The sequence below is a fragment of the Cyanistes caeruleus genome, chromosome 4, assembly GCF_971803275.1.
Source record: "Cyanistes caeruleus chromosome 4, bCyaCae1.hap1.1, whole genome shotgun sequence".
Classification (NCBI taxonomy): domain Eukaryota; kingdom Metazoa; phylum Chordata; class Aves; order Passeriformes; family Paridae; genus Cyanistes; species Cyanistes caeruleus.
The window spans coordinates 35,664,992-35,692,983 of NC_141704.1; the positions used below are offsets into that span (position 1 = coordinate 35,664,992).

General features: G+C 41.8%; 1 protein-coding gene across 1 annotated transcript; it reads left to right on the top strand.

Moving 5' to 3' along the window:
- The first annotated feature begins 2,034 nt into the window (after nucleotides 1-2,034).
- On the top strand, nucleotides 2,035-27,709 carry SLC5A8 (solute carrier family 5 member 8). Its single transcript, XM_023928359.2, has 15 exons — nucleotides 2,035-2,451; nucleotides 4,494-4,559; nucleotides 8,503-8,554; nucleotides 10,068-10,135; nucleotides 11,012-11,166; nucleotides 12,572-12,712; nucleotides 16,780-16,909; nucleotides 18,407-18,495; nucleotides 19,857-19,969; nucleotides 21,281-21,348; nucleotides 21,639-21,725; nucleotides 22,740-22,933; nucleotides 24,116-24,219; nucleotides 25,922-26,007; nucleotides 27,477-27,709. The coding sequence occupies exons 1-15, from the start codon at nucleotides 2,119-2,121 to the stop codon at nucleotides 27,606-27,608; spliced, it is 1,818 nt and encodes a 605-aa protein (XP_023784127.2). The 5' UTR covers nucleotides 2,035-2,118; the 3' UTR covers nucleotides 27,609-27,709.
- The last annotated feature ends 283 nt before the right edge of the window (nucleotides 27,710-27,992 follow it).

Below are 27,992 nucleotides of genomic sequence, written 5' to 3' on the forward strand. Positions count from 1 at the left end.
AAGGCTGCGGAAAACCATGTCTCAAAATGATCAGATACAGTCAGGTCAGAGCACCTTGAGCTGAGCCCAGAGCACTTGCAGCAGACAACTTCTAGCTTATCCAGCTGTGGATAAGAGCCAGAAGAGGCTGGACAGGAAGGAAAATTATCCTACCTTCCATGAAGGAAAACAGGGTAATTTTTAATCCACAAGCTGTTTCTGACTTTTACTAGGTAATCATCTCCAGCATAGCACTTTACCAATGTATGTCTAAAGATGGAAAGCTACTGTACAAAGCTTCCAAACTCTGCTGCAAGGTGTGCTGTGTGTGGCTGTGCTGCTGTCAAGCACACCTTAGTCAGCTTTGGCATCCTTTCATCTTCATTCCCTACCTGGAGTTGCTAATACATGGCAAAGTGGCCAAATGCTGTATTTGCTATGTTAGTCCTGTGTGTACTGCTACCTACAGAAACAGGCACACTTGACATGCACGACCCTAAGATCCCATAGGTGTTTTTGATGTATTCCTCTCTGGCTAAGGTGTGTGAAGCTTCATTTGTGATATTCCTGTGCACTTTGACTCTTGAACCTGTGATTAGTTGAAGACTGTTAGTAAAAACCAAAGCACTGTGCAGGTAGTAGGGTTTCCCTGTTGCACAACTGCAGCGTTCAGCAACTCGCCTTGGGAAATCTGATTCAGTGAGTTTCCTTCCAGATTGCACAACTCATGGAAATGTATATATTAAACAATGTTTTCACCTCCGTTCTCTGGGGAGATGGTGGGATATGTTAATGAGCGAGGGTAGATTCCCCATCCTGTGGAACTCTCGTGTGAAAGGTCTTCCCATCAAAAGCTCTGGACCGCGACCCAAGTTTGCGGTGTGCCGCGTTCAGGCGGGGCTGTGCCGCGGCGCTGTCCCGCAGCCCGGAGGCGCGGGGCGGGCTGCCCGGGCCCGGGATCGCCGCCCCTTCTGGCTCCGCGGGGGCGCCCAGCGCATCGGGGAGGAGCGGGCACCGGGACTGTATAAGGCCCGCCCGCCGTCCCGGCTGCGGCACTCGCTCCGCGGCTCCCGGCGCAGCCCGCTCCCACCCCGGCGACACGCGGGGACCTGCCCGGGGCGCTCCGCAGCGCACCTGCCCCGGCGGGGAACACCGCACCTGTCCCGGCGGGGAACACCGCACCTTCCCCGGCAGGGGACACCGCACCTGTCCCGGCGGGGGACACCGCACCTCTCCCGGCAGGGAACACCGCACCTTCCCCGGCAGGGGACACCGCACCTGTCCCGGCAGGGAACACCGCACCTGTCCCGGCAGGGGACATCGCACCTGTCCCGGCAGGGAACACCGCACCTGTCCCGGCGGGGAACACCGCACCTGTCCCGGCAGGGGACATCGCACCTGTCCCGGCAGGGAACACCGCACCTGTCCCGGCGGGGAACACCGCACCTGTCCCGGCAGGGGACACCGCACCTCTCCCGGCAGGGAACACCGCACCTTCCCCGGCAGGGGACACCGCACCTGTCCCGGCAGGGGACACCGCACCTCTCCCGGCGGGGAACACCGCACCTCTCCCGGCAGGGGACACCACACCTGTCCCGGCGGGGAATACCGCACCTGTCCCGGCGGGGAATACCGCACCTGTCCCGGCGGGGAATACCGCACCTCTCCCGGCGGGGAATACCGCACCTCTCCCGGCGGGGAATACCGCACCTGTCCCGGCGGGGAATACCGCACCTCTCCCGGCGGGGAATACCGCACCTCTCCCGGCGGGGAACACCGCACCTTCCCCGGCAGGGGATACCGCACCTTCCCCGGCAGGGGATACCGCACCTGTCCCAGCAGGGGAACACCGCACCTCTCCCGGCGGGGGACACCGCACCTGTCCCGGCAGGGGACACCGCACCTGTCCCGGCGGGGGACACTGCATTGCAGCGCTCTGCACCTGGCCCATCCGCGGACACCGCATCGCACCTTTTTGCTTCTGTCCCGCTGGTGTCACCGCACCTGCCCCAGCCCCGGTGGGGGGCACCTCCCCGGGGACCCGTTCCCATCTGCTTCCTCCTGCTTATGCCAGCCCTGCAGCTGTCCCTCTGATTTTGGAGAAGGTTCACGGTTCCAAGGGTGAGTTCCTCCGGTAGAATGGGGCGCTTCACCGTATGGGACTATGTGGTCTTTGCGGCCATGCTGCTCATCTCAGCCGTCATTGGTGTCTACTATGCCTTCGTGGGAGGGGGACAGAAGACATCGAAGGACTTCCTCATGGCAGGCCGGAGCATGAGTGCCCTCCCGGTTGCCCTCTCTCTCACCGCCAGCTTCATGTCAGCCGTCACGGTGCTGGGCACCCCTGCTGAGATCTATCGCTACGGTGCCGTCTTCTGCATCTTTGCCATCACCTACGCCCTGGTGGTGCTGTGCAGTGCTGAGATCTTCCTGCCCGTCTTCTACAGGCTGGGAATTACCAGCACCTATGAGGTAAGGTGGAGTGGAAAGAAACTCTCCCCAGCTGTAAGGAGCTGGGAGGCTTCTCATGCCCACTTTCTACATGTCTGCCCTCCATCTTCTCTTCCCCCAAATTCCCTGCACTCTTGGCTGTCCTATATCACTTTTCTCCTGAGAGCAGGCTACAACCCTCTCTGTCCTCAAGTCTGCCCACGCTGTCTCTGCAGACAGGTGATGCTCAACCCAGCTGCCTTAGCTCAGGAGCTGTGTGTCATACCAGATTTGTTTCCTCATGCCAGATACTCAGTTCAGTAGGTGGATTAATCCTAGTGCAGCTTGGATGGTGACATGTCATTAATCATCCGTAATTAATATACCAAAACTAGTGCATAAAAGCATCTACTATAGGAACCAGAGTTTGGTTTCTAAGCTTAGGTGCAACCACAAAAGTCCTCCTTTGTCAGAGTATGTATTTGTGCTGTTCCTAGAGATTTTCAAGAGACCCCTTGTCACCTGAAGTTGTTTACTGAGTGTCTTCTCTATTACAATTATACAGGGAAGTCAGAAAATGCTCTTTCTTCCACCAAAATAAGGCTGAGCTGGTCTTCAGCCCAGCATGCAAATTAAAGCTATAGCAATCAGCACAGAGACAGCTGGGGTAGTGGGATAATCACAGGTCAAGTCTGAGAGTTTTGGGGTGGGCAAGCACCTGGTCAGTGCTTTCTTCTGATTCAGAATGTCTATGTAACCTGTTTATCTTCCTGCATGGAGATAGTTCCTAGCTGCAGATTTGGAAGCAAACTGCTCTTTTTGCAGAGGACTTTGGGAAAGGAGCATCAGTGCAGGTGAAAGTCCTTCACTGGCTACTTTGGTCTTTAGCATTTTATTACACTGAACAGAGACATTGCAGCACTGGAGGCTGCAAACAAGATCTGTGTTGGTAGATTTAGATAAGAATTCAACAACAGAACTCTCTGGTGTCTTCCAGTATATTTTAATCTGCTAATCTTTGGACTGTCATGATGACACTTAAATAGGGCTCTTTTGAATACAGGCTTATGATCATGACGGGAAACTCACTGGTTATCTTATCACTATTATTACTTGAATCGGTAATGTACCTATAAAAGATACATCTTCTATTTGTGGACAGAGTTCAGATTTTTAACAACCTTTTGTGTCTGTCCAGGGGTTCAAGACTGCTTCCCTGTGTGGACATGCTCACAGATCACATTTTAAATGCTCAGCTCGTGAGTGAGCCCTTTGAGGTATTTCAGTGTTTATCTGTGTTGATTGAACAGATTCATCAGACAAATGAGTTTTCTTTTGTACAACCACACACCAAGAGGGTTTTTAGGACAGATAGTGGTAAGAAATCTGCTCTATAACATGACAGACTCATTTAGAGGTTGTGCTGTTCCAGGCTTGATAGAAAGTGATAGTTCCTGTTTCACAAAAGGCTAAATTTTGACTTACCAGTAGAATATAGCAGGCTGCCTTGGGCAGTGCAGAAGGTGAGATTAACACGGGGAGAAGCTGCTGACCACTGAAAATCTTTTGCCCTCTCTTGCAGCAGTTCAGATGGACACATATAAATACCAGAGTTTCCAAACTGACTAAGATGTAGGAATAGTCACAATGTTTTCTTTTTCTCTCTGCTTTCACAAAACTAGCAGGTTCTATTTTTTGGCTGCTATGTCATTGTCAGCTTTTAGGTTACCCTGTGCAGTCAAGAGTTGGACTTGATGGTTCTTTTATATCTTTGTCCCTTTCATCTCAGCATATTTAGTGATTCTGTGATAATATGTCTGGTCTTTTCTGTAGATTCCCTTGTATAGTGACTAGTTTATGTCTACTTCACTTGTTTGTGTGTTATTATGCAGTGGTGAGGTCTGTAAAGAAATATCGAACCAAGTTGAAAGAGATACCAAAGAAGGGGAGTCTAGGAGTTTCAGCCATTCATGAAAATGTAAAAACTACTCTCTGCTCTTTCTGTATTGCTCATCTCATCACTCTAGTCCTAGCAATAATGCCAAATTCAACATAAGCATTTGTTTTTTCTTCTTTTTTTGCAGTATTTAGAACTTCGATTTAATAAATATCTACGCTTCTGTGGGACGGTCCTTTTCATAATACAAACGGCAAGTAAACTTCAAAGCTGTTCTGTGGTCCTCAGGGCCACCAGAATTATTTGGTTGGGTGTAACTGGCTCTTTTCTCTGAGCGGCTGATGAGGTTACCACAATGCCTGGGTGGCTGGGAGGAGGAGAAACAAAGTTCTTTTTGCTCCACAGCAATGAGGTGGGGAGCAGGTGCTGGGCTATCTGCCTCTTGGGTCTCTGTGGGCACTACTGAATACCCAGAGCAGTCACTTGACACCAGCACCATGCCAAGAGATGAGCAACCCTTCACTACAGGATAACAGCATGAAGAGGAGTCATTTGCTTGCCTGCTGGAGAAACCTGCAATGAGTTCAAAATGTAAACACGCGCCAATTATCTACAGTGGCAGTTTTCATCCTCTAGTGTGAGGATTCTCAGAGTCTGACTAATTATCAAAGGTCAATGAGAGGTGAAAAAACAGGTTGTCAGGAGCTGTCATTTACTCACTGCACAAGGGCTTGCACCACCACCACTGGAAAAACCTTAGGTGTCTTCAAACGATAAAGTAGAAAATTCCTGCCCTGGGGAATGTTAAACTAAAGCAATCTCTGAAATTATTGTTGGTAATTTGCTGTATTTGGCCGTTCCAAAGAGTCAGTAAGGGACCACAGTTTTTAAATGTCAGTGACCATATGTCAAATGCACCAGAACAAAAATGTGTTCTTTTCACAGTTTGGAAGTGGATTTTTGGGGTAATTCAAAGTAAGAATGACTATACAATCAGAAAACTTTCTAAGCTACATGCTTGTTCTTTGTCCATTTTTGTATTTCTTAAGGCACACCAAAATTTACAGGGCAGTCACGCTTGGACCAGTAAGATGGTTCCCAATGCAGTGCTCATTACATAATTGAGCAGTGCTGCTTAGCTTTTACAGGTTTTTACAGATGCACAAGCTCATGGAAAAAGTAGAGTGCTGGCATGTGTGAAACCTGACATTGTTTCACCAGCACATGTGAAGACATCACAGTTGCGTAAGTTGGAAGAGCTAAGCATAATCTTTGCCTGCAAAGATGATAAAAATAATTCTATACAAGAAAGTTCTTAACAAGAAAGTTTCTTAACAAGAAAGTTAACCAAAGTCTGTATGTGTCTTTCTCTGCCAAGCACTTAAAATTTAACCTGAATAAATTAAATACTAGTGAGGAAAGAAAACCTCCCAAGATTTCAATGGTGCAATTTTAACTCTTCTGTGAATATTAATACTTAAAAGAAAGTAAAGAAAAGGATATATAAAAATGCAACCAAAAAAATCCTACTGAAGAAGTGGAAAGATTGTTCCAGTTCTGTTTAAATTGACACAAAAATGTGATCATAATTGTGACAAATTTTAATTTCTGACGGTTCAAACTTCTGACACTTACTTGGTGTGTATGAGAAAGCTGCAAGTTCTCATGCTGAATCCCTTGAATTAACAGGCTTGAAGAGGTACGAGTCTGACTGATGGTCTATTAGAAGGAGAAAGAATTAACTTGATGATTGCATCCAAAACATTGCAGTCAACAGCTAAATATTCCAATGGAAACCAGTAATGAGTGCTGTATGTACTGTAACCAATACTATTTAATAGTATGTCATTAATACCTTCATTAATGACATAGCTAATGAGAATGAGTTCACCCTCAGGAAGTTTGTGGATGACACTGTGCTCAGTGGTGCAGCTGATTTGCTAAAGGGAAAGGACACCATCCAGAGGGACTTTGACAGACTTGAGGAGTGGCCCCATAAAGTTCAACAAACACATGTGCAAGGTCCTGCGCATGGATAGGGGCAATCAAAAATATCAGTAAGACTGAAGGATGAACTGATTTGGAGCAGCCTTGCAGAGTGGAACTTGGACATAGTGGTGGATGAAAAATTTGACACAAGCCAAAAGGTCTGGCCACAACCCAGAAAGCCAATTTTATCCTTCACCCAAAGAAGTGTGGCCAGTAGATTAAGGGAGGTGATTCTCCCTGTCTACTCCACTTCATGCGGCCCACCTGAAGTACTGCATCTAGCTATGGGGTCCCCAGCACAAGAAAGACATGGACCTCTTGGAGAGGGTCCAGAGGAGGACCACAAAAATGGTCTTGGGGGTAGAACACCTCTCCTGTGAAGAAAGGCTGAGGAAGTTGGGATTAATTATTAAACTTGGAGAAAAGAAGGCTGTGGGGAGACCTTATTGCAGCCTTTCAAAAGGGTTTATAAGAAAGGTGGACAGAGACTGTTCACCAAGGCCTGTAGTGAAAGGACAAGGGACAATAGTTTTAAACTGAAAGAAGATAGATTTGGAGTGGATATAAAGAAGTTGAAAATAAATTATGTGTAACAAGGATAGTGGGATACTGGACCAGATACCCTGGAGAAGAAGTGCAATGGCCCATCCCTGGAAGTGTTCAAAGTCAGGCTGGATGGGGCTCTGAGCAATTTGATCTAGTAGAAGATGTGCCTGTCCATGGCAGGAGCATTGGACTAGATGTTCTTTAAAGGACCGTTCCCACACAAACCAATCTATGATTTTATGTTTCAGCAGCACATGCTGACAGTCATTGTATGGACAGCAAGTTAAACATTGGCTGGGCTAGACAGGTGTCAGGAGCTGGCTGGGAGGTGATGTGAGGAGACATTCACCAGGGACTAGTCAGAACTGGCAGCTCTTATGTCACACAAGCTATATCTCAAAATCAAGAGAGGACTCATGGCACTGAGAGAAACAAACATGCACACACAGTGGCAGGGAGTAGCACACAGGTAGGAATAACTATTTCCCCAATGGCTCCCCTATCCCTTCTGGCATGTGCTTGTAGCAGGTGTGCAGCAGAGGGCAAGGGCAATTAGGTTAGGCTGGGTGAAGCAGCTTCTCCATACGAATTTCCTCATACAGCAAGAGAACTGCTCACTCCTGTTACCTCTTGGCTCTGTTCCCAGCATAGCCACTGGCCATGTGGTAGAGCTCCACCTCGGGGACTGGTTTTCATTTGCTCAAAAGCCATGGCAAGTAATTCAGTGGTTAGCTGCTCTGGTTTGTCACCTGTGCCTGGTGTGGACACTTGCAGGAAGGGCAGAAGCTGGCTAAATCTTGGATGACACCTGATTCTGCTGTTTTTCCATACCCAAATCACATCCCTGTAAATCAGAAAGTCGGAAGAGTCCAGCCATGGAAAGCTGATGCACGTCACTTCACAACATATTGGTCATCCAGATGCTTTGAATCAAGACCACTGACCTTCACAGAAGCCATCAGCACATTGGAAACTGTATTCTCCTGAGCCATGTCACAGCTGAACTTGTAGCAGTAATAAAAGTGCTAAAAAAGCAAACAGGATTTAAAACCATATACAAATAAATTAAGGATATCAGTGTGTGGATCCCATTGTGCCCACAAAGGTAGATGGTGTAGCTCCTTGATTTGTTTGTACCTTTACTGTGGTTGAAAATACAGTCACATATGGCTTCATTTTGAAAGCTGAAGGTTATAATTCCATGTAACTCTGTCTGTAATGACTAATTAATGTCATATTTTGTGTTCTCACACAAATTATAGCTGTATACTGAAAGGCATATTGATCTCAAGATTGAGAAAATGATAGTAATAGATTTCTTGACAAACCATGTGTAAACCTCATTAACTTACTTTTGCTCTTGTTTCCCTTGCAGTTTTAAAGGAATAGAATAAGTTAATTATAAAAGCCAGGAGAAGATGAAGATGGATTTTATATTTAAGAGTCCCTGGTATTTGTTTTAAGAACACTAGGCTGTGAGACTGCAGAGTTTAATAGCCTCAGATATTTGTGTTCTAATTGGAATTATTTGTCAACAATTATGCATTTAGGAAATATAGACTACATAGATGATTGAAAAGAAATAATCTCAGAAAGTTATCGCCTTTCCAGGAATTTAAATTTGTTTTGATATTTATTTTATTTTTTTTTCCCCACTCTAGACTTTATACACTGGTATTGTCATTTATGCTCCAGCTTTAGCACTAAACCAAGGTAAGATGAATATACTGCCACTGTTCCTCTACTGATAAAATTTCTTCTGTATATAGTATTGGTATGGTGGGGTTTTTTTGGTAATGCAACACCTGAAAATATCGCTCAAGGCTTGACTGTGAAGTCTTTTAATGGGAATTCTGTAATCCTAGTCCCTTAATCCCTGCCTGTAAGGAATTACAGAAGAGATTTATGGGAAAACTGGCTCTCGTTTACTTTACCTCTGATGCAATGCCTGTAGATAATGGCTTATTCAGAAAAGTTGAGAAGACTTAAGTAAATTTTGAAGGCAATGCAGGCACTAAAGACAAATTTAATTCCTCTGGTTAAGTGCTAATCTTCAAGATGAGAGGAAGACAAAAGTTCTGTAAATATTATTTTGGGCTGCCTGGAACTGTTTAATATGGTCTGTTGTTTTTCCAGGAAAACCAAGTCAACAGCAAAGAGGTTGTTAACTTAAGATATTTATTGTGTTATTTACTAAGTTAAATATGTCCATTTTCTACTTCACAATGACTCTTTGATTTGAAAATGAGCCACATTCATTTCTAAAAGGGCAAAAGCTTTTCTATGGAGCCAACTCAAACGTTTAATCTGACACCATGAATTTGTTCATTTGGCAAGAAAAGGAAATAACAAAATGCAAATAAAAAAAATAATCATTTTGTCTAGAATCAAGTCATAGTTTTTCTTTTTATTGAATGTTTTTTTTTTCCCTGTTCATTGAACAAAAAGGAAGAAAAACCCCAACACTCTGTGTACTGATTTCCTCCAGAGTATAAGTCCTACAGGTTTTGGGTCTTTGATATTTATATTTGCCTGGCAAATAAATGCTAAACCAAGCTCTGACTTAGCTGGGTCCTAACTAGAATAACTTATATTTTTCACTAGTTTTGTTTCAGTGTTTCTCATTAGCCTGAGAATCTGGCTCTGTCAGGGAGCCCCCTGATGCCCTGCCTGGCAGCAGGTGAGCATGCCAAGCTAGGGCAGTGACAGCCTGTATGTCAACCACAGCTCAGTGCTGTATAGCAGAAACATATGAGCCTTAAGAGAAGGAAGAATAAAAGAAAGGCTTTTATTCTTCTTCCAGACAATGCTTGAACAACCTTTCCTCTATGGGGAACCCCCATACTGTTTACTTGTTTAAATCCCTGCCTAAGGGCTTGGTAGCAACTACACAGGTGTTTCAAGGAAGGACAAGTATTTTAAAACCTTCCTGAGTTGGGACATATTGGACATGTTGTTTGGCAGCTTTCACATTACAGGCAAATAGCTCCCTACATCCTGAAATAAATCTCAGCCTTTCAGTAGTTTCCAAGTCTGTAATAACTGTTTCAGTTTTAGAGCTGGTTAGGGTGAATCCCATGGTTTAGACACACTAATCTTTTCATTGCCATTTATACCTCCTACTTTTGCATTTAATTTATTTCTAGCTTTTTGCAGTAACTGACCAATCCAAAATGTTTTATCCCCAATGCCTCATTCACACTGGTGCTATTTCCCTCTCTTTCAGTCACTGGCTTCGACTTGTGGGGTGCAGTGGTGGCGACTGGCGTGGTCTGCACTTTCTACTGCACACTGGTACATGAGCCCTTCAATTGAGAAAAATCTGTTCCTTTCACCACTCTCATCAAATATGAAATTTATTAAAAAGTAGCCTAATAATCAGGTTACTCCAAGGAATTAAATTTTGCAGGTGTAGCCACAGGGTCTTATTCATCCAGGGACCTCTCTGAATGCATAGGCAGCCTGTATGAAAATGAAATCTTTTTTGTTATGATATTACTTGTTTGTTACAACTCAAACTTCTGTTGTTGCTGAAAGAATAGCAAAAAAAGATAGATTTCCCTTTCAAAAAATCCTTCCGTGATTTTTCTTCAGATCTAGAAGGGTTTTGCTGTGCAATTTGTCAAACCTCAATGCAGCTGTAACAGTCTTGTGTGTTGTTGAAGAGAGCCACTGAAAATAAATTGAACATGAACAGATTGGTCTTTAATTTAGTGTTAATTGACCAAGTGTCTAGAAATGATGAAACAGAACCTCAGTGGCAAATTTATTTGCATATGGTGGATTGAATAATGTTTATTTTTATTCAGATGAATGGTATACCTTCTGGAGTTAGTGGTACTGTATATAAGTAAGATGAGCACTGTCTGAAAATTTATCTTTTGATACAAACTTCTGAATCAGGGTATGTGGTGAAGGAAATACTGGATTAAACTATGTGTATGGCCAAAGTAAATTCCCATGGACTTCATAAAAGGGCCAGGATGTCCTGAATAGCTTCCATAATACAATTCCTAAAGACATTAGAACAGAATTAGTTCCATCAAAGATGAAGATGAAATTAATCTATTGCACATTATACAGATGGTATTGTTTCTGTTGCTTGAATGTGAGCACAGAGCAGGAGTGTTGATGCCTTGTTGTACCTGATATGTGCTGTTCCTCTTGCAGGGTGGTCTGAAGGCAGTGGTGTGGACAGACGTTTTTCAGGTTGGAATCATGGTTGCTGGATTTTCATCTGTGATCATACGAGCTGTGGTGGTTCAGGAGGGAATTGGACGTATTGTAAATGATTCCTACCATGGAGGAAGATTAAACTTCTGGGAGTGAGTTTGTACTTGAAGAGGATGTGCCTCTCTAATCCTACAAATATAGCTCATGTGACTAACTGTGAAATTAAACTGCTACTGAGGGAGGAGGAAGGCTGAAGTTGTGACCCAGTTTCTGTATATTTTTAAACAAGCTTACCTAGTTTGAGGGATATTTTTTAGGTTTTACACCATGCAAAATCTTGAAAAGAGAGAAACCTTTTTACTTTGTCAAGTAGGTGTTTTAAGGATACATTTGGGATTCCACTGAAAGAGAATGGTGAATAAGAGAGCACATTTGTATTATAATTACAATTTGCAAACAGCTGATTTGGCATTTCAGCAACTGGACCAAAACAAATGAGAAAATAATAATTTTTGCCTAATCTGAAAAAGGGAAATGTTTTTCTTTTCCTTGAAACAAAAAAACAAAAGTAGTTTTAATAGTATTTTACCCTCCATTATTGTAAGTAATCATAGCCTAAAAATATCACTTTACAAGTTCAAGAATATTCACTCTGACAATGTTGAATCAAAGACCATTTCAAGTAAAAAAGTTATTGAAACTTCGATGAATACAAGATTCTTCTGAGAACCTTCACCCAGTGCTATTAGTGAAAGTTTAGTATGAAAAGTATAGTGATCTGTCCTTTGTCTATCAGTTCACAATATTAATCAGGTTGTTTGCAAAATTCTTCACCAAATTCTTCAGTAAGTAATTAATCTGTGGGTAGTTTTTTCTTCTTATGAATAATATTTTATTTCAATCTATTTGGCTCATTTGCAGTGGTTGTACTGCATTGATTCTTCTCCCAGTCACAGAGTTCACAGATGGAAAAAGAAAAGGAATAAAGGATATAATAGGTGAAATAATGCTACAATGTTCACCAAGATAAATATAATTTATTGCTATATGAAAGTTTGATTTAAAAATAATAATTGTTCATGGCCACCTAAAATCTGCTATTTACTTAAAGCTAAACCAGCAAAATGTTTTATAGAGCCTCTGTCCACAAAGGCTAGGATTGTAAACACACCTTTATACTGGTGTTAGACTGATGTCCCTCTAGATAAGCAGGCACATTACACTCTTTACTGCAGCATCATTTCATCACAACCATCACAGCTATCATGCAACCTTACATAAGACTCTAGTTTATAGGCAAATAAAGCCCTCCAGCTTCACCTTTGGACAGTTTAGAGTGCTTCATTGGCTCAGGATATCTGAGCTCTGAGTTTTAAAATTTGCTTTCTGTGGCTTCACATAAAGTTAGAGTAACTTAATGTTCAAAATCTGGCCAAGTTAAGAACATTTGTATTAGAACAAGCATGGAGAAATTATTTCCTCTAAGCATTAAGGTCTTTACATATTAAGAATACTTTCATGTTCTGAATTTTTTTTCTCTTTTTCCTCTCATTGTAGCTTTGATCCCAATCCTTTGCAAAGGCACACCTTCTGGACGATTGTTATAGGTGGGACTTTCACGTGGAGTGGTATATATGGGGTTAACCAGTCTCAAGTCCAGAGATACATTGCATGTAAAAGCAGATTCCACGCAAAATTGTAAGTTACTATTTGCAGTAACTGTCTGAGTGAAGCAGTGGCTAATTCTTTATCAGTATTTATTATTATTATTCTTTATTATTATTCTTTATTATCTTTATATAAGTTCTTTATAAGAGTGACTTATTTAGAAGGAATGTGGGGGTATTTTTTCTGTATAAATTACATTTATAAAGGTTAACAACTTTTGCCTTCTGTTTTGTGGACCAGGTTGAAGAAATTTGTCGCAATAAGTACTGGTATAGGAATTTCATGTGATTGCTGTTACATTGAACTTTGTGTCTGAATGTTTCACTGTGCCAGTATTCTCATATGGAAATAGCTGCATTAAGTTTATGTGCAACCTAAAGACCAAATATTATAGTACTTAGTATAGACTATATATATAGTATATACTGTAGTATATACTATAGTACTTATTATAGACTGAAGTCATATCAAGACAGTATCTTGAATTGCCGCTCTATTAAACCTAAATCATTGTTTGGTGATTTTAGTCTTAGTAAAGACTAAAAACTTTTTTCCATAACAATGAATATCAGTGTGAGAAAATCCAGAAATTACTTATTCAGTGATAAAATTACTGAGTAATTGTGTATTTTGTGTTCATAATAATCATCAACATATTTTTTAAGGAATTAACTCTGGAAAATGGCAGAGGGTTATTTTTCCCTCGAATGTAAACATTTCTGATGAGCCTTTACTCTAGAATGGAGTATATTTACTAGCTCTATTATCTTATCTTTATCTTTAGTATCATTCCATTAGTTCACAGCTCAGGATTTAAGAATTACTAGTGATCTCATGAAGTTCATTTATAGAAGAAATATAGAAGCACACATCATAACCATAGTCTCTATACATTCTGTCATCCTATGGTACAGTGACCTACAGAGAAGCTTTATGAAGTCTTTCACTTCATAAAGCTAGCAAAATGCCACAAGATCACGCACCATTTACAACTGGAATATTTTGTTTATATCAGTAAAGAAAATCCGCTTTTCAGCCATTTGTGCCACAGACCGGAATGAGCTTGTTATCTTCAGTGTTCCCTGACACATCTCCAGCACACCAGATCGCTTCTCTGCACGTGGCTGGTTCTAGGTTCTCAGCACTACAGACACATCCCACATCTCCCTGGAATGATTGTGTATGGGAGAACAGACACATACATTGTGCCAGATTTGTGTGCCAGTCACGCTGTTCTTCCCATCACCTACTCCGCTTGGGGCTGTGCCCCTCTCTTGAACCCTCCCTACCCTCTCTGAGAGCAGAAACAGCTCCAGAATTTCTCAGAAGCAGAGTGTGACCAAAGGGAATCTGACACCAGGGCAGCCTCAGGGTAGGTTTTCTGAGCTGTTGCAGCAGCTTTGGCCAGGGCTGGAAGCTGTCTGGTTCTGTAGGCAGTTGGATGGAATTTAGGCTCATATGTTGATGGTCATGGAGCCTTAATCAGTAGAACCCTGTCCTGCTGGCATGCGTGGTTGGACTCTGTGGCATCTTACTTGTGCCTCACTTGTGCAAGATATTTGCTCTGCATGAAGAAATCATTTTGCATAATTGCTGCAGCTTGCCACAACTATAAACACTGCTATTCTGTGGTAACTATCTAGTTCATTTTCAAATGTAATTAAACACATTTGGCAGGTCATGTTGTTGGCCTGTACCTCTTATTGTCATTTAATCTGTGCACAGAGGTGCAAAATGTCATCAGGTCCAAGTAATAGGTTTTTCTTACCCCCATGCCATTTACTATAAGGCTTTTTAAGAGACAGCACAGTATCACATCAGAGCTCAGAAAATAATTCCTTCACAGATCCAAACTTGCAGGTTTTGGGAAGGCTTTTAGCAGTGGCACAAGAACAGGAATTTTCTCAGGCTTTGGGAAAGGATTTCACCCCATTCAAGAAACACCGGTAGGTAGTAGCACATTCTGTCATCTTCGAATGTTCATTAGGCAAATTGAACATAATGCTTATATCTGAATGATAAGAGGCACTCAGAGCAGGAGAGCTACACTGTCAGAAAAATATGGGCTACTAACACATTTTTGCTACTTTCCTTCCAAGATCAGCAGCTGGCATATTTCAGTGCTAAATTCTTAGAGCCAGACTGAAACAAACAATTGAAAATAAGCTTTCTGCAGTCAAAAGGCCTACTTCACCCAAACTCCACCCCATGTTACTCATGCAGAATTAATGGAAACACCTTCCTCCAACAGTGCTACAATTATTGTTCTCCAGTGCTTAGTCATAGGGTGTTCCATGAGCTGGGATGTAAATGAGAAGGAAAAAAAAACCAGCTCTCTGTCAAACACTGACTCAGTTTAAAAACAAGAATTGCTTGAAAACAAGACAAACGAATTTTGCTTCTATGTGTTCCTCTTGATGTTCTAATCTTCACTACAGTCTCTAGGCTAATTCTTCTATTACATCTGTTCAAAAGAGTTGGATTGATTTTACTCATTGGTTAGATTTTGTGCTAAATCAGTTTCTGGGTGCTGTATATCAACATAGTTTATGTCAGTGCAGTAACAGCTTCAGCTAAGTGGATTCAAGACATCCAATCAATATGTAAGCATCTATGAGAAGAGGTCTGCTTCATTTTTACTGAATTAGTTTAGAGAAAAATTTGAAGTCCTGTTGGTTCTGTGTTTAGACCACCCCTAATTGCAAATACAAGGCAAAAGTGCAGAGTTTCCCCTACTATTCATAAATTCATAAATTTTATTTGTATAGGTCTTTTCTAGGAGTTTGCATTGTGCTTGCCAACAACTTTTCTATTGTATAAAACTGATAGTTCAGTTAGTTAATCTACATTATGCCTTTCTGAAAATCTCAATTTCAATGTCTAACAAGGCTTATAAAGTTGGGTTTACTTCTTCATTCATCCTGCTGGTCCTCTACAGAAATACGAAGGCTGTAGACCCTTGCTTTCTTGGGAAAGAAAAACACTAAAAGGCCTCCTGAAGGATTGGAAGCATGGATATATTTGCACAGAAACCAAATGTCCTCCCAGAAGAGATCTTACAGATTGGCACAGGCCCAGAGTATGTGATTTGTCAGGAAGTTAAATCGCTATCAGTGATACAAAGATAACCAGGAGGCAACTGCTGGAAAGGAACGCTGTTTTTCAAGGCCTTGCTCCCAGTGGGTATGTTTGCTTGAAATGACCACTGTAGGCAAGAAGAACTTTGTGACCCTGGACGTACCAAGAGATTTGTGACCCAGGAGATATCAAGAGCTTAGAAACATTTGAGAAAACCAGAGACTTAAATGGAAAACAAAAGCCCTCACTAAGCAAGGAAAACAATGTGTTTTTCACTGCCAATAGAAGCCATCTGTTGTGTGGCATAGGCAGCATTACTGCCTGATGAAAACACATTTCTGGTCTCACCATTAGCTGAAGCTGAAGCTTGCATCAGGATGTGGGGAGGTGATGGAGTTTCTGGATGATACAAGACTCATCATGAAGGGGAAGCCCTGGCTTATTGAGAATCTCTGCTCTCTGGAAGTAGCAGCCGGAGGTAGCTCCAGACCAGGTCCCAGGCCCCAGTTTCTCACTGCTGCTTCCCACAGAGACTGTCTCAGGAGGAAATGGGAGATTTGTAGCTTTACAAGGGCAGCTCCAACATTGTGTAAGCATGATCCTACAGCTCCAGAGGCAAAGGAGTGCTGGTGCTGACTATAACCCCACAGTTGGATCTGGGGCACCCTGCCTTACAAATCTGCTTGGGTTTGTCAAGGGGTGTGGCATGGGGGAGAGAGCATCCTCTGGCCTGCTGCCTGCAAGGTACAACTTGTACACATGATGAAATGTGGGGATTGCTGTTTCGCTGCCATCAACTCCATTGTCAGGGGACAAGTGCTCAGACTGCGACACCAAAACCAGAAGTGTCATTTGTACATTTGGAAATGTGACCTCACTCCAGGTGGAATGCTGGGAGTCATATGATGACTGACTGGGGGTCTCCTCGGTGCAGGCGTGGGCGCTTCCTTGCGTGGCCCTGGCAGGGTCTTTGTGGGATGTTGAGTTCTAACATGGCATTTCCATGTGTGTTGGTGCAGGTCCCTCTACATCAACCTGGTGGGACTCTGGGCGATCCTGGCCTGTGCCACACTGTGTGGGCTGTCCCTCTACTCCATCTACAAAGACTGTGACCCATGGACGTCCAACCAGGTGTCGGCACTCGACCAGGTAGGGCCCCACATTTCGGGGAAAGCTGATGGAAAGGTATCCTTTCTCTGCAGCCATAATAACCAGACAAAGGCAGTTCAGAAATCAGGGGATTGAAAACAGTGACATGATGGAATCCTGTGTTGGGCTGAGACCACAGTGTGAGGGAACACCCTGGAGAAAGCAGAAGACCTGTCCTTGGCACTATTCCATCTCTGCATTCCCCAGCTATCCTGGAGCTGCAAATCCCTCAGCACTTGGTAGGGCGGGCAGCAGGGAGAGCTGCAATGTAGAGAGTGCTCAGTCCACACATCTCTGCAAATGTTTTTCACTCAAAATGGGTTCAGGAATGCCAGCATTACATGAAACTGCTTTGAAGAGAAGTGAGGGGAAGAAAGCAGCAGTGCCCTTGTGAGTGACTGTGGGTCCTGGTGAGGTGCTTTGTGTCATCCAACCTAAATTCCTCTGGGCTGATGAAGGCAAAATCCTTTTCAGATTCAAAACATACTTGTGCCCAAAGCATACACCTGGAGGAAGGCTATCAGAGGGCAAGTCTTTGCTAGTGATGGTGAATCCTTCCCTCCTTCAGAGGAGAGATGGAACATCAAACTGTGCTGCAGAGAAACCACCTCACCACTGATGATAACCTTTCCCTAAAAAGACCTTGAGCAGCAGATTTACCTGAGGAACAAGAGTTCTGGCAGCCCATAGACTGTCCAGAGTCAGAGCCAAAAGAAATCAAATAAGTTCATTATTTCATTATATAAAAATATTTGTATTTTTAAGTCTAAGATAATCACAAGCTCTGGATAATGGTCCAAAGGACAGTAGCTGGAAAGCCAGAAGAGCACAGACAGTGGAGCACCTGAGGCAGGACCACTTGGTCTTTAAAAGTAGAATAAAATAAGAGCCAAGGTGGAAACCAGAAGGAAATTAAGTTGTAGTTATCAGTCAAATTAATTTGATAGAGACTGAAAGCAAGATACTAAAAATATCATCTTGTGTGTAAAAAAATAAAAGGTTCATAGGAAGAAAATCTTCAAATTCCTCTCTTTCCAGCACTCAGATCTTGCAAATGCCATAAAATGGCACACAGTTTCCAATAAGGAAATTGATCTCAGGTACCAATATCTGAAGTTATTGGACTGTATATAATCCCCTTTTTGTTGAGTCAACAGCAGAAAAAGCATCTGTGGCACTCAGCACCATCAAGGGAGTGATGTACAGTACAGACTACCTGCTGCCCAGCCCTAGCTTCCTCTACAATTGTCACTGGAAACCAAGGTCCTGATGGCATGGCACCTCAGCTAGGTGGTCTCAACAGACTCTCTGTAACTCTAGTGGATGTTTTAGGATTGTTGTTCTCTGAAAAAAAAAATCAATGAATAGGGTAAGATAGGGCATTAAAAATTAGAACAGCTGGACAGAATGCTGGTGATCAGGCTGTAAAAAAACAATACAGTGGTAAAATGAAAAATTAGGGCAAGATGGTAATACTATTTAATCTGAATTTTTCAGCTAATGCCATTCCTAGTGCTGGATATCATGCGTGATTTTCCAGGAGTGCCGGGGCTTTTTGTGGCTAGTGCCTATAGTGGGACATTAAGGTAATTTAATAATCTGGAAACTACTTCCTCTTTTCCCCTTTTTTTGTTAGAGCTAAAGTTGCATTTGTACAATTTTTGTACTTTATTTATACCATATTTATACTATACTATATTTATACTATAAAACGTTTGTACTTATTTCTTTGTCTAGCTAATTTCTGTTCTTTGAAAAAATTGCTATGACCTCTTTGATGATGCAGCTTAAAAATCCATGATTTCCAATATTTGGGTCCTAGGACTCAAAGCTGTTTGGAGTTCGCTGCTAACAACATGAGGAAACAGCTAGCCACATGTCATATAAAACACTAAAAAATCCTTCTCTGTGCTTTTAGAGCCCATCTGCTACAGGAATTTTTGAGTATTGTAGATGCTTGGTTACACCAAATAGCTCCAGTTGGGGAAATTTCCTATTGCTCATCTAATTTTCCAGTTTCAAACCCGCATAACTTCAAAGCCATCTGCCTTTCCTTACCCCTGATCTTTAGAGACCTCTTTTCCAGGGTTCCTGGGCTTCCAATTGTCTTGAATGAATCCCATGAAATAACAATCACTATATATTTGTACTGTAGGAGACAGATTGATACATACCCTTCTATCCCATACTGGGGAGTGTTTTGTTCAGCTTTTCCAAGAAATATCCTTAAGAAACATTGTCTTTCTCAATGAAGGCTCTGAGCAATAGCAAGAAGATAGAAATGAAGAAACTTACAAATGTGACACCGGAATATTTTTATTTTTTTTATTCTGAATACTTGTAGCTACATAAATAGAGGGAACAGCCAAAATATTTGTTTCACCTGCTGAATAAAAGCTGGTGGCTTGCAAGAGCAAGAGGTACACACAGACAAAAGATCACCTGTTTTTTGCCTTAGGAGTGCTGGTTTCTCTGATCCCACAGGGAACCTACAGTAGTTCAGTTTGGACTAGATGCCTAATTTTTAGGTGACCATAATTAGATTATCCGAATCCTCCTCTGAGAGTGCATTAAAAGTAAACAGTGATGTGGGAATTTTTCCTACCCAGATATATACTGTAGATCATTTGTAAAGGTATCATGTATACCAGTAGTGTTTACAGCCTAGCTATATCTAATAGATATTTCTATTCAGTTCTCCAGGCCCAGCCCAACTTTTCATCAGTATGTGCCTTGAGTTTACCAAGGATAATTACTTCAAATGTTTTTTTCTAAGCTGTTGACTGCATTTTCTGGAATAATAAGTTTTTTAGACCTATGCAGCAGTTCAATTAGTTTTCTGACACTGTTCTAGACAGTGGCAGTTTCTCTGTATCAGTAACCTACCTGTTATGTGTTATTTCAGTTTTTAAGATATAAAAAATTGTATAAATCTTGCTTTCTGTAGTACGGTGTCCTCCAGCATCAATGCTCTGGCTGCTGTGACTGTTGAAGACCTCATTAAGCCCTACTTCAAATCTCTTTCTGAAAAGAAGCTGTCATGGATTTCCATGGGGATGAGTATGGAAAACATATTTTCTGCTTTTGCTTTACAAAGTGAAAGTTTGATTCAGATCTTGCTTATGATGGTGTATATTGGGAGAAGTAATTCACACCAGTGGGACTATGTTGGTGGAACATTTGGGGGAGACAAGATCAGCTGCGTAGGTTTTACACAAATTGAGGGCAAGTGAGTTTAAGGAAAAAATGAAACCATCTTGTTTGGTCTTTAATGAGGAAAGGTGCATCTGTGTTTGGTATCAACTCACAAATCTACAAAGCCAAATACCTCTGACTTAAACACCTGCTATTTTCCTTTTATCTGTCAAAAATGAGAAGCAAAGGAAGCTTTTTTGTAACAAGTTTGTTTTTTTTTTTTTTAATTGATATGCAAGCAATAGCATTGTATCCCAAAAATAGTCCAGAGAACAAGAAATTTCATATCTCCTGTGACATACTCTCAGACTGTCATTCTGTTTATCTCCTCTGCTTACTCAAAGAGAATCAGAACTAGACTGAGCAGATGGTTTAAATCTGTGAAGTGCACTTGCCATGTTTGCTACTTGTACTGTCTGTGACCAGCTGCAGGTGTAGCCCAAGAAAGTGTTTGTAGTAAGAATGAAAATACCTCAGTCCCAACATGGTGTCATAGCCCATACCAGGGAGCATGGCAGACTGGTGGGAGGGTAACAAGTATTAAATATTTTCACCTGAGAGGAGTTTCTTAAACATTGCAAACAATGCTTATGCCAAAAATGTTGTTTGTGGTATCATGAGTTGCCTGATCACAGTGAATAGTGAGATTAACCTCTTGCTAGAACAGTGAAACTCATCAGGGTAGAGCTGGAAAAAAAAAACAAGTAAGCCAGTGTTACAGCTCCTGGAAAGAGACACTATGTCATGGTGACCTGAGATGTTCTCTGTCACTGTGCCAGCTCCCAGGGATCTGCCAGCATTTACTCTTTTGCTTCCTAGACTTTAGACTAAGAAGTGAAAATCATTTCCTCAAAACAAGGACAATGACACAGGAGATTAGCTGAGAAATAAGAACAATAAGTGGGTTAATGCCACCATGACTAATCCATATGGCTGACATTTATTAGCTAATCTTTAGTAATACAAAGAAAGAAGATTTTGTCAAGTTTGCTCGATCTCTTCTTAATGTAAACAGAAACCTGACCTTTTGGCCATTTCAGGCTCTCTTAGAAAACTCCAGATGTTAGCACATTTATTTGGGAGATGTTGGGGCCATGCTGGGTTAGACAGAAACTTTTCCATTAGTGCTTTTCAAACTTTGGCAGATTTATACATTGTTCTGCCTTTCACACACAGGCCTGTTTTATGGTGGAGTCTGCATTGCTATGGCTGCAGTGGCATCTCTTCTGGGAGCCTTGTTGCAGGTAAGTGTCAGACAGCTTTTTCATTACCATCTTGGATGACCCAGAATAAATTATGTAAGAAAATAATTGCTGAATACCATTATGAAATTAGTTTTTATTCTTTGTTGGGTACTGATGTGAAACTGCTCATGGCTCAGCCTGTGTTTTAAGCATCCATATATCAAATCCTGGCAGCTGTGTACACACCAGTTAAAAAAGTCTCATAGTATCTTTCTGAAGATCTTCTCATCACTTTGGAGGCTTTACCTTTCTTGCACAGCACCTGATAGCAGACTTTCTTCCTTCCTCAGGCAGCACTCAGCATTTTTGGCATGGTTGGTGGGCCCCTTCTAGGTCTGTTCGCCTTGGGAATCCTCTGCTCCTTTGCAAATGGAACTGTAAGTAGTAATTTAAAGACTGGTTCATCCAAAATTTATTGATAATTTTGGGCATCTCCTTCCCCCTCTCACACCAATAATTTGATGTTGGGCAGCAAGGGAGATGTCTTTGGTACATTTCCCCTTGTTCCCTTTCTTCCTCATCCCAAGGAAATGACAAAGAGAGCTGTATAGAGACTTGAATTTCCATCCCATGAAGAGATTTACACATCTAGATGGGGGAAAATAACCTGAATAAAAATGAAACTTTGACAAGAATTTCTTAAAAACAGTTTTAGAAGCAGGGACAATGCATCTTGAGATGTAGATGAACAACCAGTAGGCTCAGAGAATCCTGGCCTGTCTGAGAAAATGGGGATCAGGTCAGGAAAATGGGGCCTAAGCACTTGCAGACCAAATTGGGGTATTCTTAGAGTGCTTCCATATGTAAAATTATCCTTTCTAGAGGAAAAACCTTTTCCATCAAAAAAAGGATTTGACAAATTTGTTAATATGGTTCATGGTTTAGTCTGGCAGGATTACCTAAAAAATTATCTTGCCAGATTTACTGATCACTGATCTTTACCTCTTCGCTATTGCAAATTATATACATATACTAAAGTAAAAAAATAAATTACTAGCTCTCAGCCAAAACCCCACCTACCCCTGACATAGGACAGACTTTTTTGCTAAAACAGGTCACATGAAAAAATTGAAGAATTGCTTCTGTATTTGTTCAAGGAGGGCCTCATATAAAGCAGGATTTTCCAATACACCATACAGGCCAAAGTTATCCTTCAACTGTAAAGACAGTGGCCAAATAAAAAGAGGTATGCTCAGGAGGTGGGAGAAAACATTGTATTTCCCCAAAGGGGAATGAAGTAAAGTCCCCAGCACTTCCCAGCTGTTTATTTAATTTCTGCTATGGAGACTACAGTTTAGATTATCTTGACTGTTTCTTACTCATCTGTTGTTGTTTCTTTCAAATATCTTTTGCTTTTCATGTGAATCTAAGTTTCAATTTTTGTTTTGCAGGGGGCATTTGTGGGTCTTGTCAGTGGCTTCGTTATTTCACTTTGGGTTGGAATTGGATCCCAGATTTATCCTCCACTTCCAGAGAGGACCAAGCCACTCGATCTCTCGATTGCAGGCTGTAATATATCCTCAGGAAATTTAACATCAACAGAAATTCCATTAACAACAGTTTTCAGCACACCAGGTGCAGAAAGGTATATGAGTTCATCAAGTGCAGTAACAAAGCATGTATGTTTTTTAAAGAAACACATACATCTGCAGAGTATTTTGGTTAATATAAGTATCCTTCTCTGGTTGATCTACCACACTGTTTGAGATACAGCAGTTTTCTCCATTTTTATTTTTTTTCCTATCAGACTGAAGTTTGTCTGAGTTATCTCACAACACAAGTCAAAGTGAATCTTCATACTGGTCTGAAAAGCTTCTGTTCAAATGAGTCCAAAGGCTTGGACATGCCTTACTATGGACCACAGTTTTGAACAAAGATATAATTTATAGTCATTGGATTAACTTCCACAACCTGTCACATGAATTCGAGTAATTGGCAGTTAAAGGGCAAAATGCCAGTTAGCAGCTCTACCTACAGCAGCTTTTCTGTGCAGAATAGTTCTATTCAGTACATTCAGAATGGGCACAATATAAGAGATTTCATCCTCTCTGACACTGCCAAATGTCTTACTCTGGGTGATCACAATTAAATTTAACGTGAATGACAATATAGAGAACAGCAGGAACAGAAAGAAGCCGAAAAACCTCATTTCTAGGGTTTCCAGATCCTTATGCCTTAGAGCATTGTACAATCAAGAGATACCCTGACACCCACCTGGGTTCCCAACATTCAGTTTTATAGACTACACCTCTCACATGAGCCCTCCAGCATTGCTCCTGGCTGCTGGGAAACATCTCTTGCAACAGAGCACATACTCAGGGAGAACAGAATGAGGTGTAAAGACAGTTGCTCTATTGTTTCTGGCTATTTAGAGCTTCATGGGGTTGATTTCCTTGTCGGTTTTTTTTTGGTGTCCCTTCCTTTAAATAACATCACCCTTGCTAAAGAAATTAATCCCTTCATCCGGATAACCGGAGTGTTCAGTTGTGCACTAGATTTGTAGCAGAGACAGGACTGTCCTGTTTTACCTGCTCTGTCTCATGCATTGCCTCACTGTACTGACTGGCCTTGTCTCATACAAAGGAACTTGTTCTGCAAATTTTGGAACAAATTTTCAGTGCACATATGATTGTATGGAGGTAGCTCAAGATTACCAGGTTGCTTGGTTCAGAAGTATCTCTGTATTCATACACTGTCTGGAAACAAACATTTTCAAGTTGTTTGGAACAGAAAAGGAGAGATTAATACTTTTTTTGCTTTATTTCAGGCCTGCCCTGGCAGACAACTGGTATTCCTTGTCTTACCTCTACTTCAGCACACTTGGGACGCTTGTCACAGTGGTTGTGGGAATAATTATCAGTCTCCTAACAGGTACTAGTTTCAGAGTATTGAATGAAAGTTTCAGGGATTGAATGTATCTCAGATCTCTTTCAAACAGAGATGTCCTGAGAGCCACAGGGAGTGCCAGTAACCTATTTTCAACACTGTGTAAAGGTTACTATCCTAAATTGAATTTCCTCCCCTTGGTGCTTCTGCATCCCAATCCTGATCTTTGCTCACAGCAAGTTACTACAAGACTCTAAGGAGGAAGAAGTTACAGCATATTTTAAAACCTAAGGGGCAAAAAAAAGAAGAAGAAAAAAAGACATCTGTCTTTCCTGTTTTATTAGATGCCTGCAGGGGCTGGAGGTTTAAGACTGGTCCCTGAACATGGCAACAACTCCAAGCAAAGATATGATATACACCCATGCTTCTAGAGGACAAAAGCAGTTTTACTTTGAGTGAGTTCAGAGCACTCAGGGGCTGATGTCTGCATCCACAGAGTGCATGCTTTTCACCACATTCCTCAAGAACATGCCTAAGAGCTGCAGATCTTCTGCATGGCTATTTTAGCTTCTTTCTCAGTTTCCTGGTACTTTTGTGCAAAGGGAAAAAGCAGCTTGTCATGGGTAAGACTGGGGAGTTCAATTCCAGCCCATGGTTTCACCACTTTGGCATCCAGGTCATTCACCTCATGCATGGCAGAAACAGCAAAAAAAGCAGCTGTTCTCACAGCTTTACCCTGTATCCCCAGCCAGGTTCATATAACAGCCCTCATCTTTGAGGCTGTTAGATTTCAAATTTTTAAACTGATCCACAACAGCTCCAGGACTATGAAACTCCAAACTCAGCAGACAAACTCACTTCCATTAACTTCACTATGCCTTGCAACTAATAAGCACAAGTTACATTTATCTCATTTTCTTTTACTTCTCAGTTTTTAGAACTCCACACTTTCTTTCAAGCATATGCTCTTCCCATTGCTGTAGTGGTGCTTGAACCCAAATACTGCTTTTTACCAGGTAGGGATCAAGTTACCTATAGGCCATGAAACAAAGAGTGAAAACCAGAAAACTCACTAAATCCAGGTGAGAAATACTCAGCCCAAGAACAGAAGCACAAAAGAATTAACCCAGCCACAATGTCACCCTGCTTCTCATGGAGCAAGATTTCGGTTAAGCCTCAGGTGGCAAGCAGAGCTAATTCCCAGCACCTACATCTCTTGTTTCCCTCCCAAGAACAGCTAATCTTCCATGCCTTAAAAATGCCCAGATATTCCATTAACCCTCATCTCTCCATCTTGGGCATGACCTTAAATAATTCACTGTATAAACTGCTGGTGAGTTTGGAGACAGGAGTCTTGCTGACAGGAGCTGAGAACTGGAGCTCAGGGTTCAGGGTAGCACTTGGTGCCACAGCTCCTGGACTGGCAGAGTAGTCTCAGACCTCACTGTATGTGATTAATTCTTTTCTGCTGATTTCCAGATTCAATTTTTTACAAAATAGGAAATCTGAGGAGGATCTAGGAAACTGGGAAATAGCTAAGGCATTTCAAATAGACTTTGAGTGATCATTTTATATATTGAGAAGAGCAGGATATACATCTTTGTAAAGAAATGATCCCTAAGGTCTGTGATTGCTTGACAGCTTTTGCTGCATGACTGTGTCCTGCTTGCCTGGCCTGGTGCCCATAGCTGGGGTCTGACACATGGTTTGCATGTGTAAAGCTGGCTGAAACTTGCCTATTTTGTAGGAGGACTAAAGCAGAACACGGATCGTAAATACCTGCTGACCAAGGAAGATTTCCTGTCCAACTTCTCACGGTCTGAAACTGAGCAAGTAAGTGTAATCGTGCATCTCTGATTTAAATCAATCTTTCCTCTTGGGGACAAATTTCCTGGCTTATGTTTTGCCAATTAGGATGAATAGCACCTGATGCTTCCTGATAGGACTATCTGCTTTAAGGCAGTAGCAGAGCACAAGGCAGGTGGGAGTAAGGCAGCTGCCACAGGCAAGGAAGCAGTTTTGCCACAGCTTAACTTCAGTCAATAACAGAGAAGCAACTGAGAAAAGGGATAGGTTTCTCCAGGTTTCTGCTAAAAAACTTCCCTAACTGGCCTCTGGGAAGCTGCCCCAAGGCACACCTTGGACTCAGCAAAGCTTCCTTTGTGAACATGTGTTCTCTAAGGTCTGATTTTGTTTTGTAACTTTGGCTACTGTTTGAAAGAAAAACTTTCTAGTCAGTGCATCTGTTTCCTAGATCTCATCCTAATAATAAAGGGGAAATATTATTGGGTAATAACATCCATTAGAAGGGAGAATACAGGGGATTTTCTTGGTTTTTTTTTTAAATAAACTACAGAATACTTTTCAATCAATATCATCAGCTGAACATTCAAGCTCAGCTTTGTTCAGTAGTTCAGACAATAAACATATCTTTAAGATGGTCTAGCTTGTAAAATATTTTTCCTCAATACTGACAACTTCTTCTAGAATGATCCTATGCATTTCAGCTTCTGGATAAGAACACCAGTGAAAAAAGGGATATCTTACCATACAACTTGCTACTAATGCTGTTTGCCCATATCAGTACTGGAGATCAACTATCCAGTTACTGTCATTCTCCAATGGGTCAACATCTATTTCCACTACCTGGGGATTTAATCCCTGAAGTATTTTAAAAAAAACCAAAACAGTCCACCACCCACATGGAACTTAATGTCCACAGCCATACTTATTTTATGCCTGGAATCAGAAACAAGTATCTATCTCTAAGAGCTGAATAACAAGTGGTTGGCATCACATATGATGCAGAAAGTTGGTGAGATAAAAAATCGGGGCTAACTAAGCAAGTTTCTGCTCATGAAGAGCTCAATATCTCATTCTATTTAACAGAAACGCAACATCAAGGCAATGACACATGTTAATCTGCTTTTCTGTCACAGACAGGGCAAGGATGAAGGGCTGGGAGTCAATAGCTCAAAGACCTAGTGGTGACATATCACTACACATAAAAACAGCACTTAGAACTTTGCACACACAAAACCACTTTAGACAATTTGCAGGACAAGAATATTTTGTGTGAAAGGACATTTTACACAATTAGTACCTTATGCAATACAAAACTTTCCATGCCCCTAGAAAAATACCATCTACTGCAATGAGTATTTGTGCTCTGTCAGCAAGCAACCTGTTTTCCTGCAAGGCACCCTGTATGTCAGGCCTGACTCTGCTGGCCAAAAAGAGGTCAAAGAGAGGAAGACTGTTTCTTCTGTTTCACAGCATAGCTTTTGTCTCTTGTTTTTTAGCCAGAGAAAGTGGAAGTGTTGAACTGGAAACCATTTACCATGGCAGATGAAGGAACTGACAACCCTGCCTTCAGCCACATTGAAATGGATGTTGCAAGTGACAAGAACAAAGTCAATGGTCTTCATATATGACACAAGGCCATGTCAGCCTGTGAGGACAGTTTCGTTCATGTAAAGCACTGTTGACATTCCTGTTCTGGGCCAGTTACCAGCTCTGCTGGGGTCATGGGCAGGCATCTGCTGAGCTTTGTGGCACTATCACCTTTGCATGACCTTGACATTAGTCAAGAAAGGAATCGGGTTTTTCTTGCACTTCCTCACTCTCTCACTCTGGCTCTTAGTGACAGAACCTAAAGCAATGTTTCTATCTGAAATATTTGCCTGATGTTTTTGAGCCTCCTGGAAAAGATCTGCTTTTAATCTCATTTCACCGTCAGAGTGAATTTTTTATTTGGGAAGAGTACAGTTCACCCAGACATGGCTGTTTTTTCTGGCTTGTTTTTTTTTCTTTTAAGG

Excerpts from the sequence above, each read along its gene's own strand:
- SLC5A8 (XM_023928359.2), top strand. The coding sequence starts at position 2,119 with ATGGGGCGCTTCACCGTATGGGACTATGTGGTCTTTGCGGCCATGCTG. Across the intron at positions 4,560-8,502 it reads TCCTTTTCATAATACAAACG|ACTTTATACACTGGTATTGT; the intron begins GCAAGTAAACTT and ends TCCCCACTCTAG. Across the intron at positions 22,934-24,115 it reads AGCACACCAGGTGCAGAAAG|GCCTGCCCTGGCAGACAACT; the intron begins GTATATGAGTTC and ends GCTTTATTTCAG.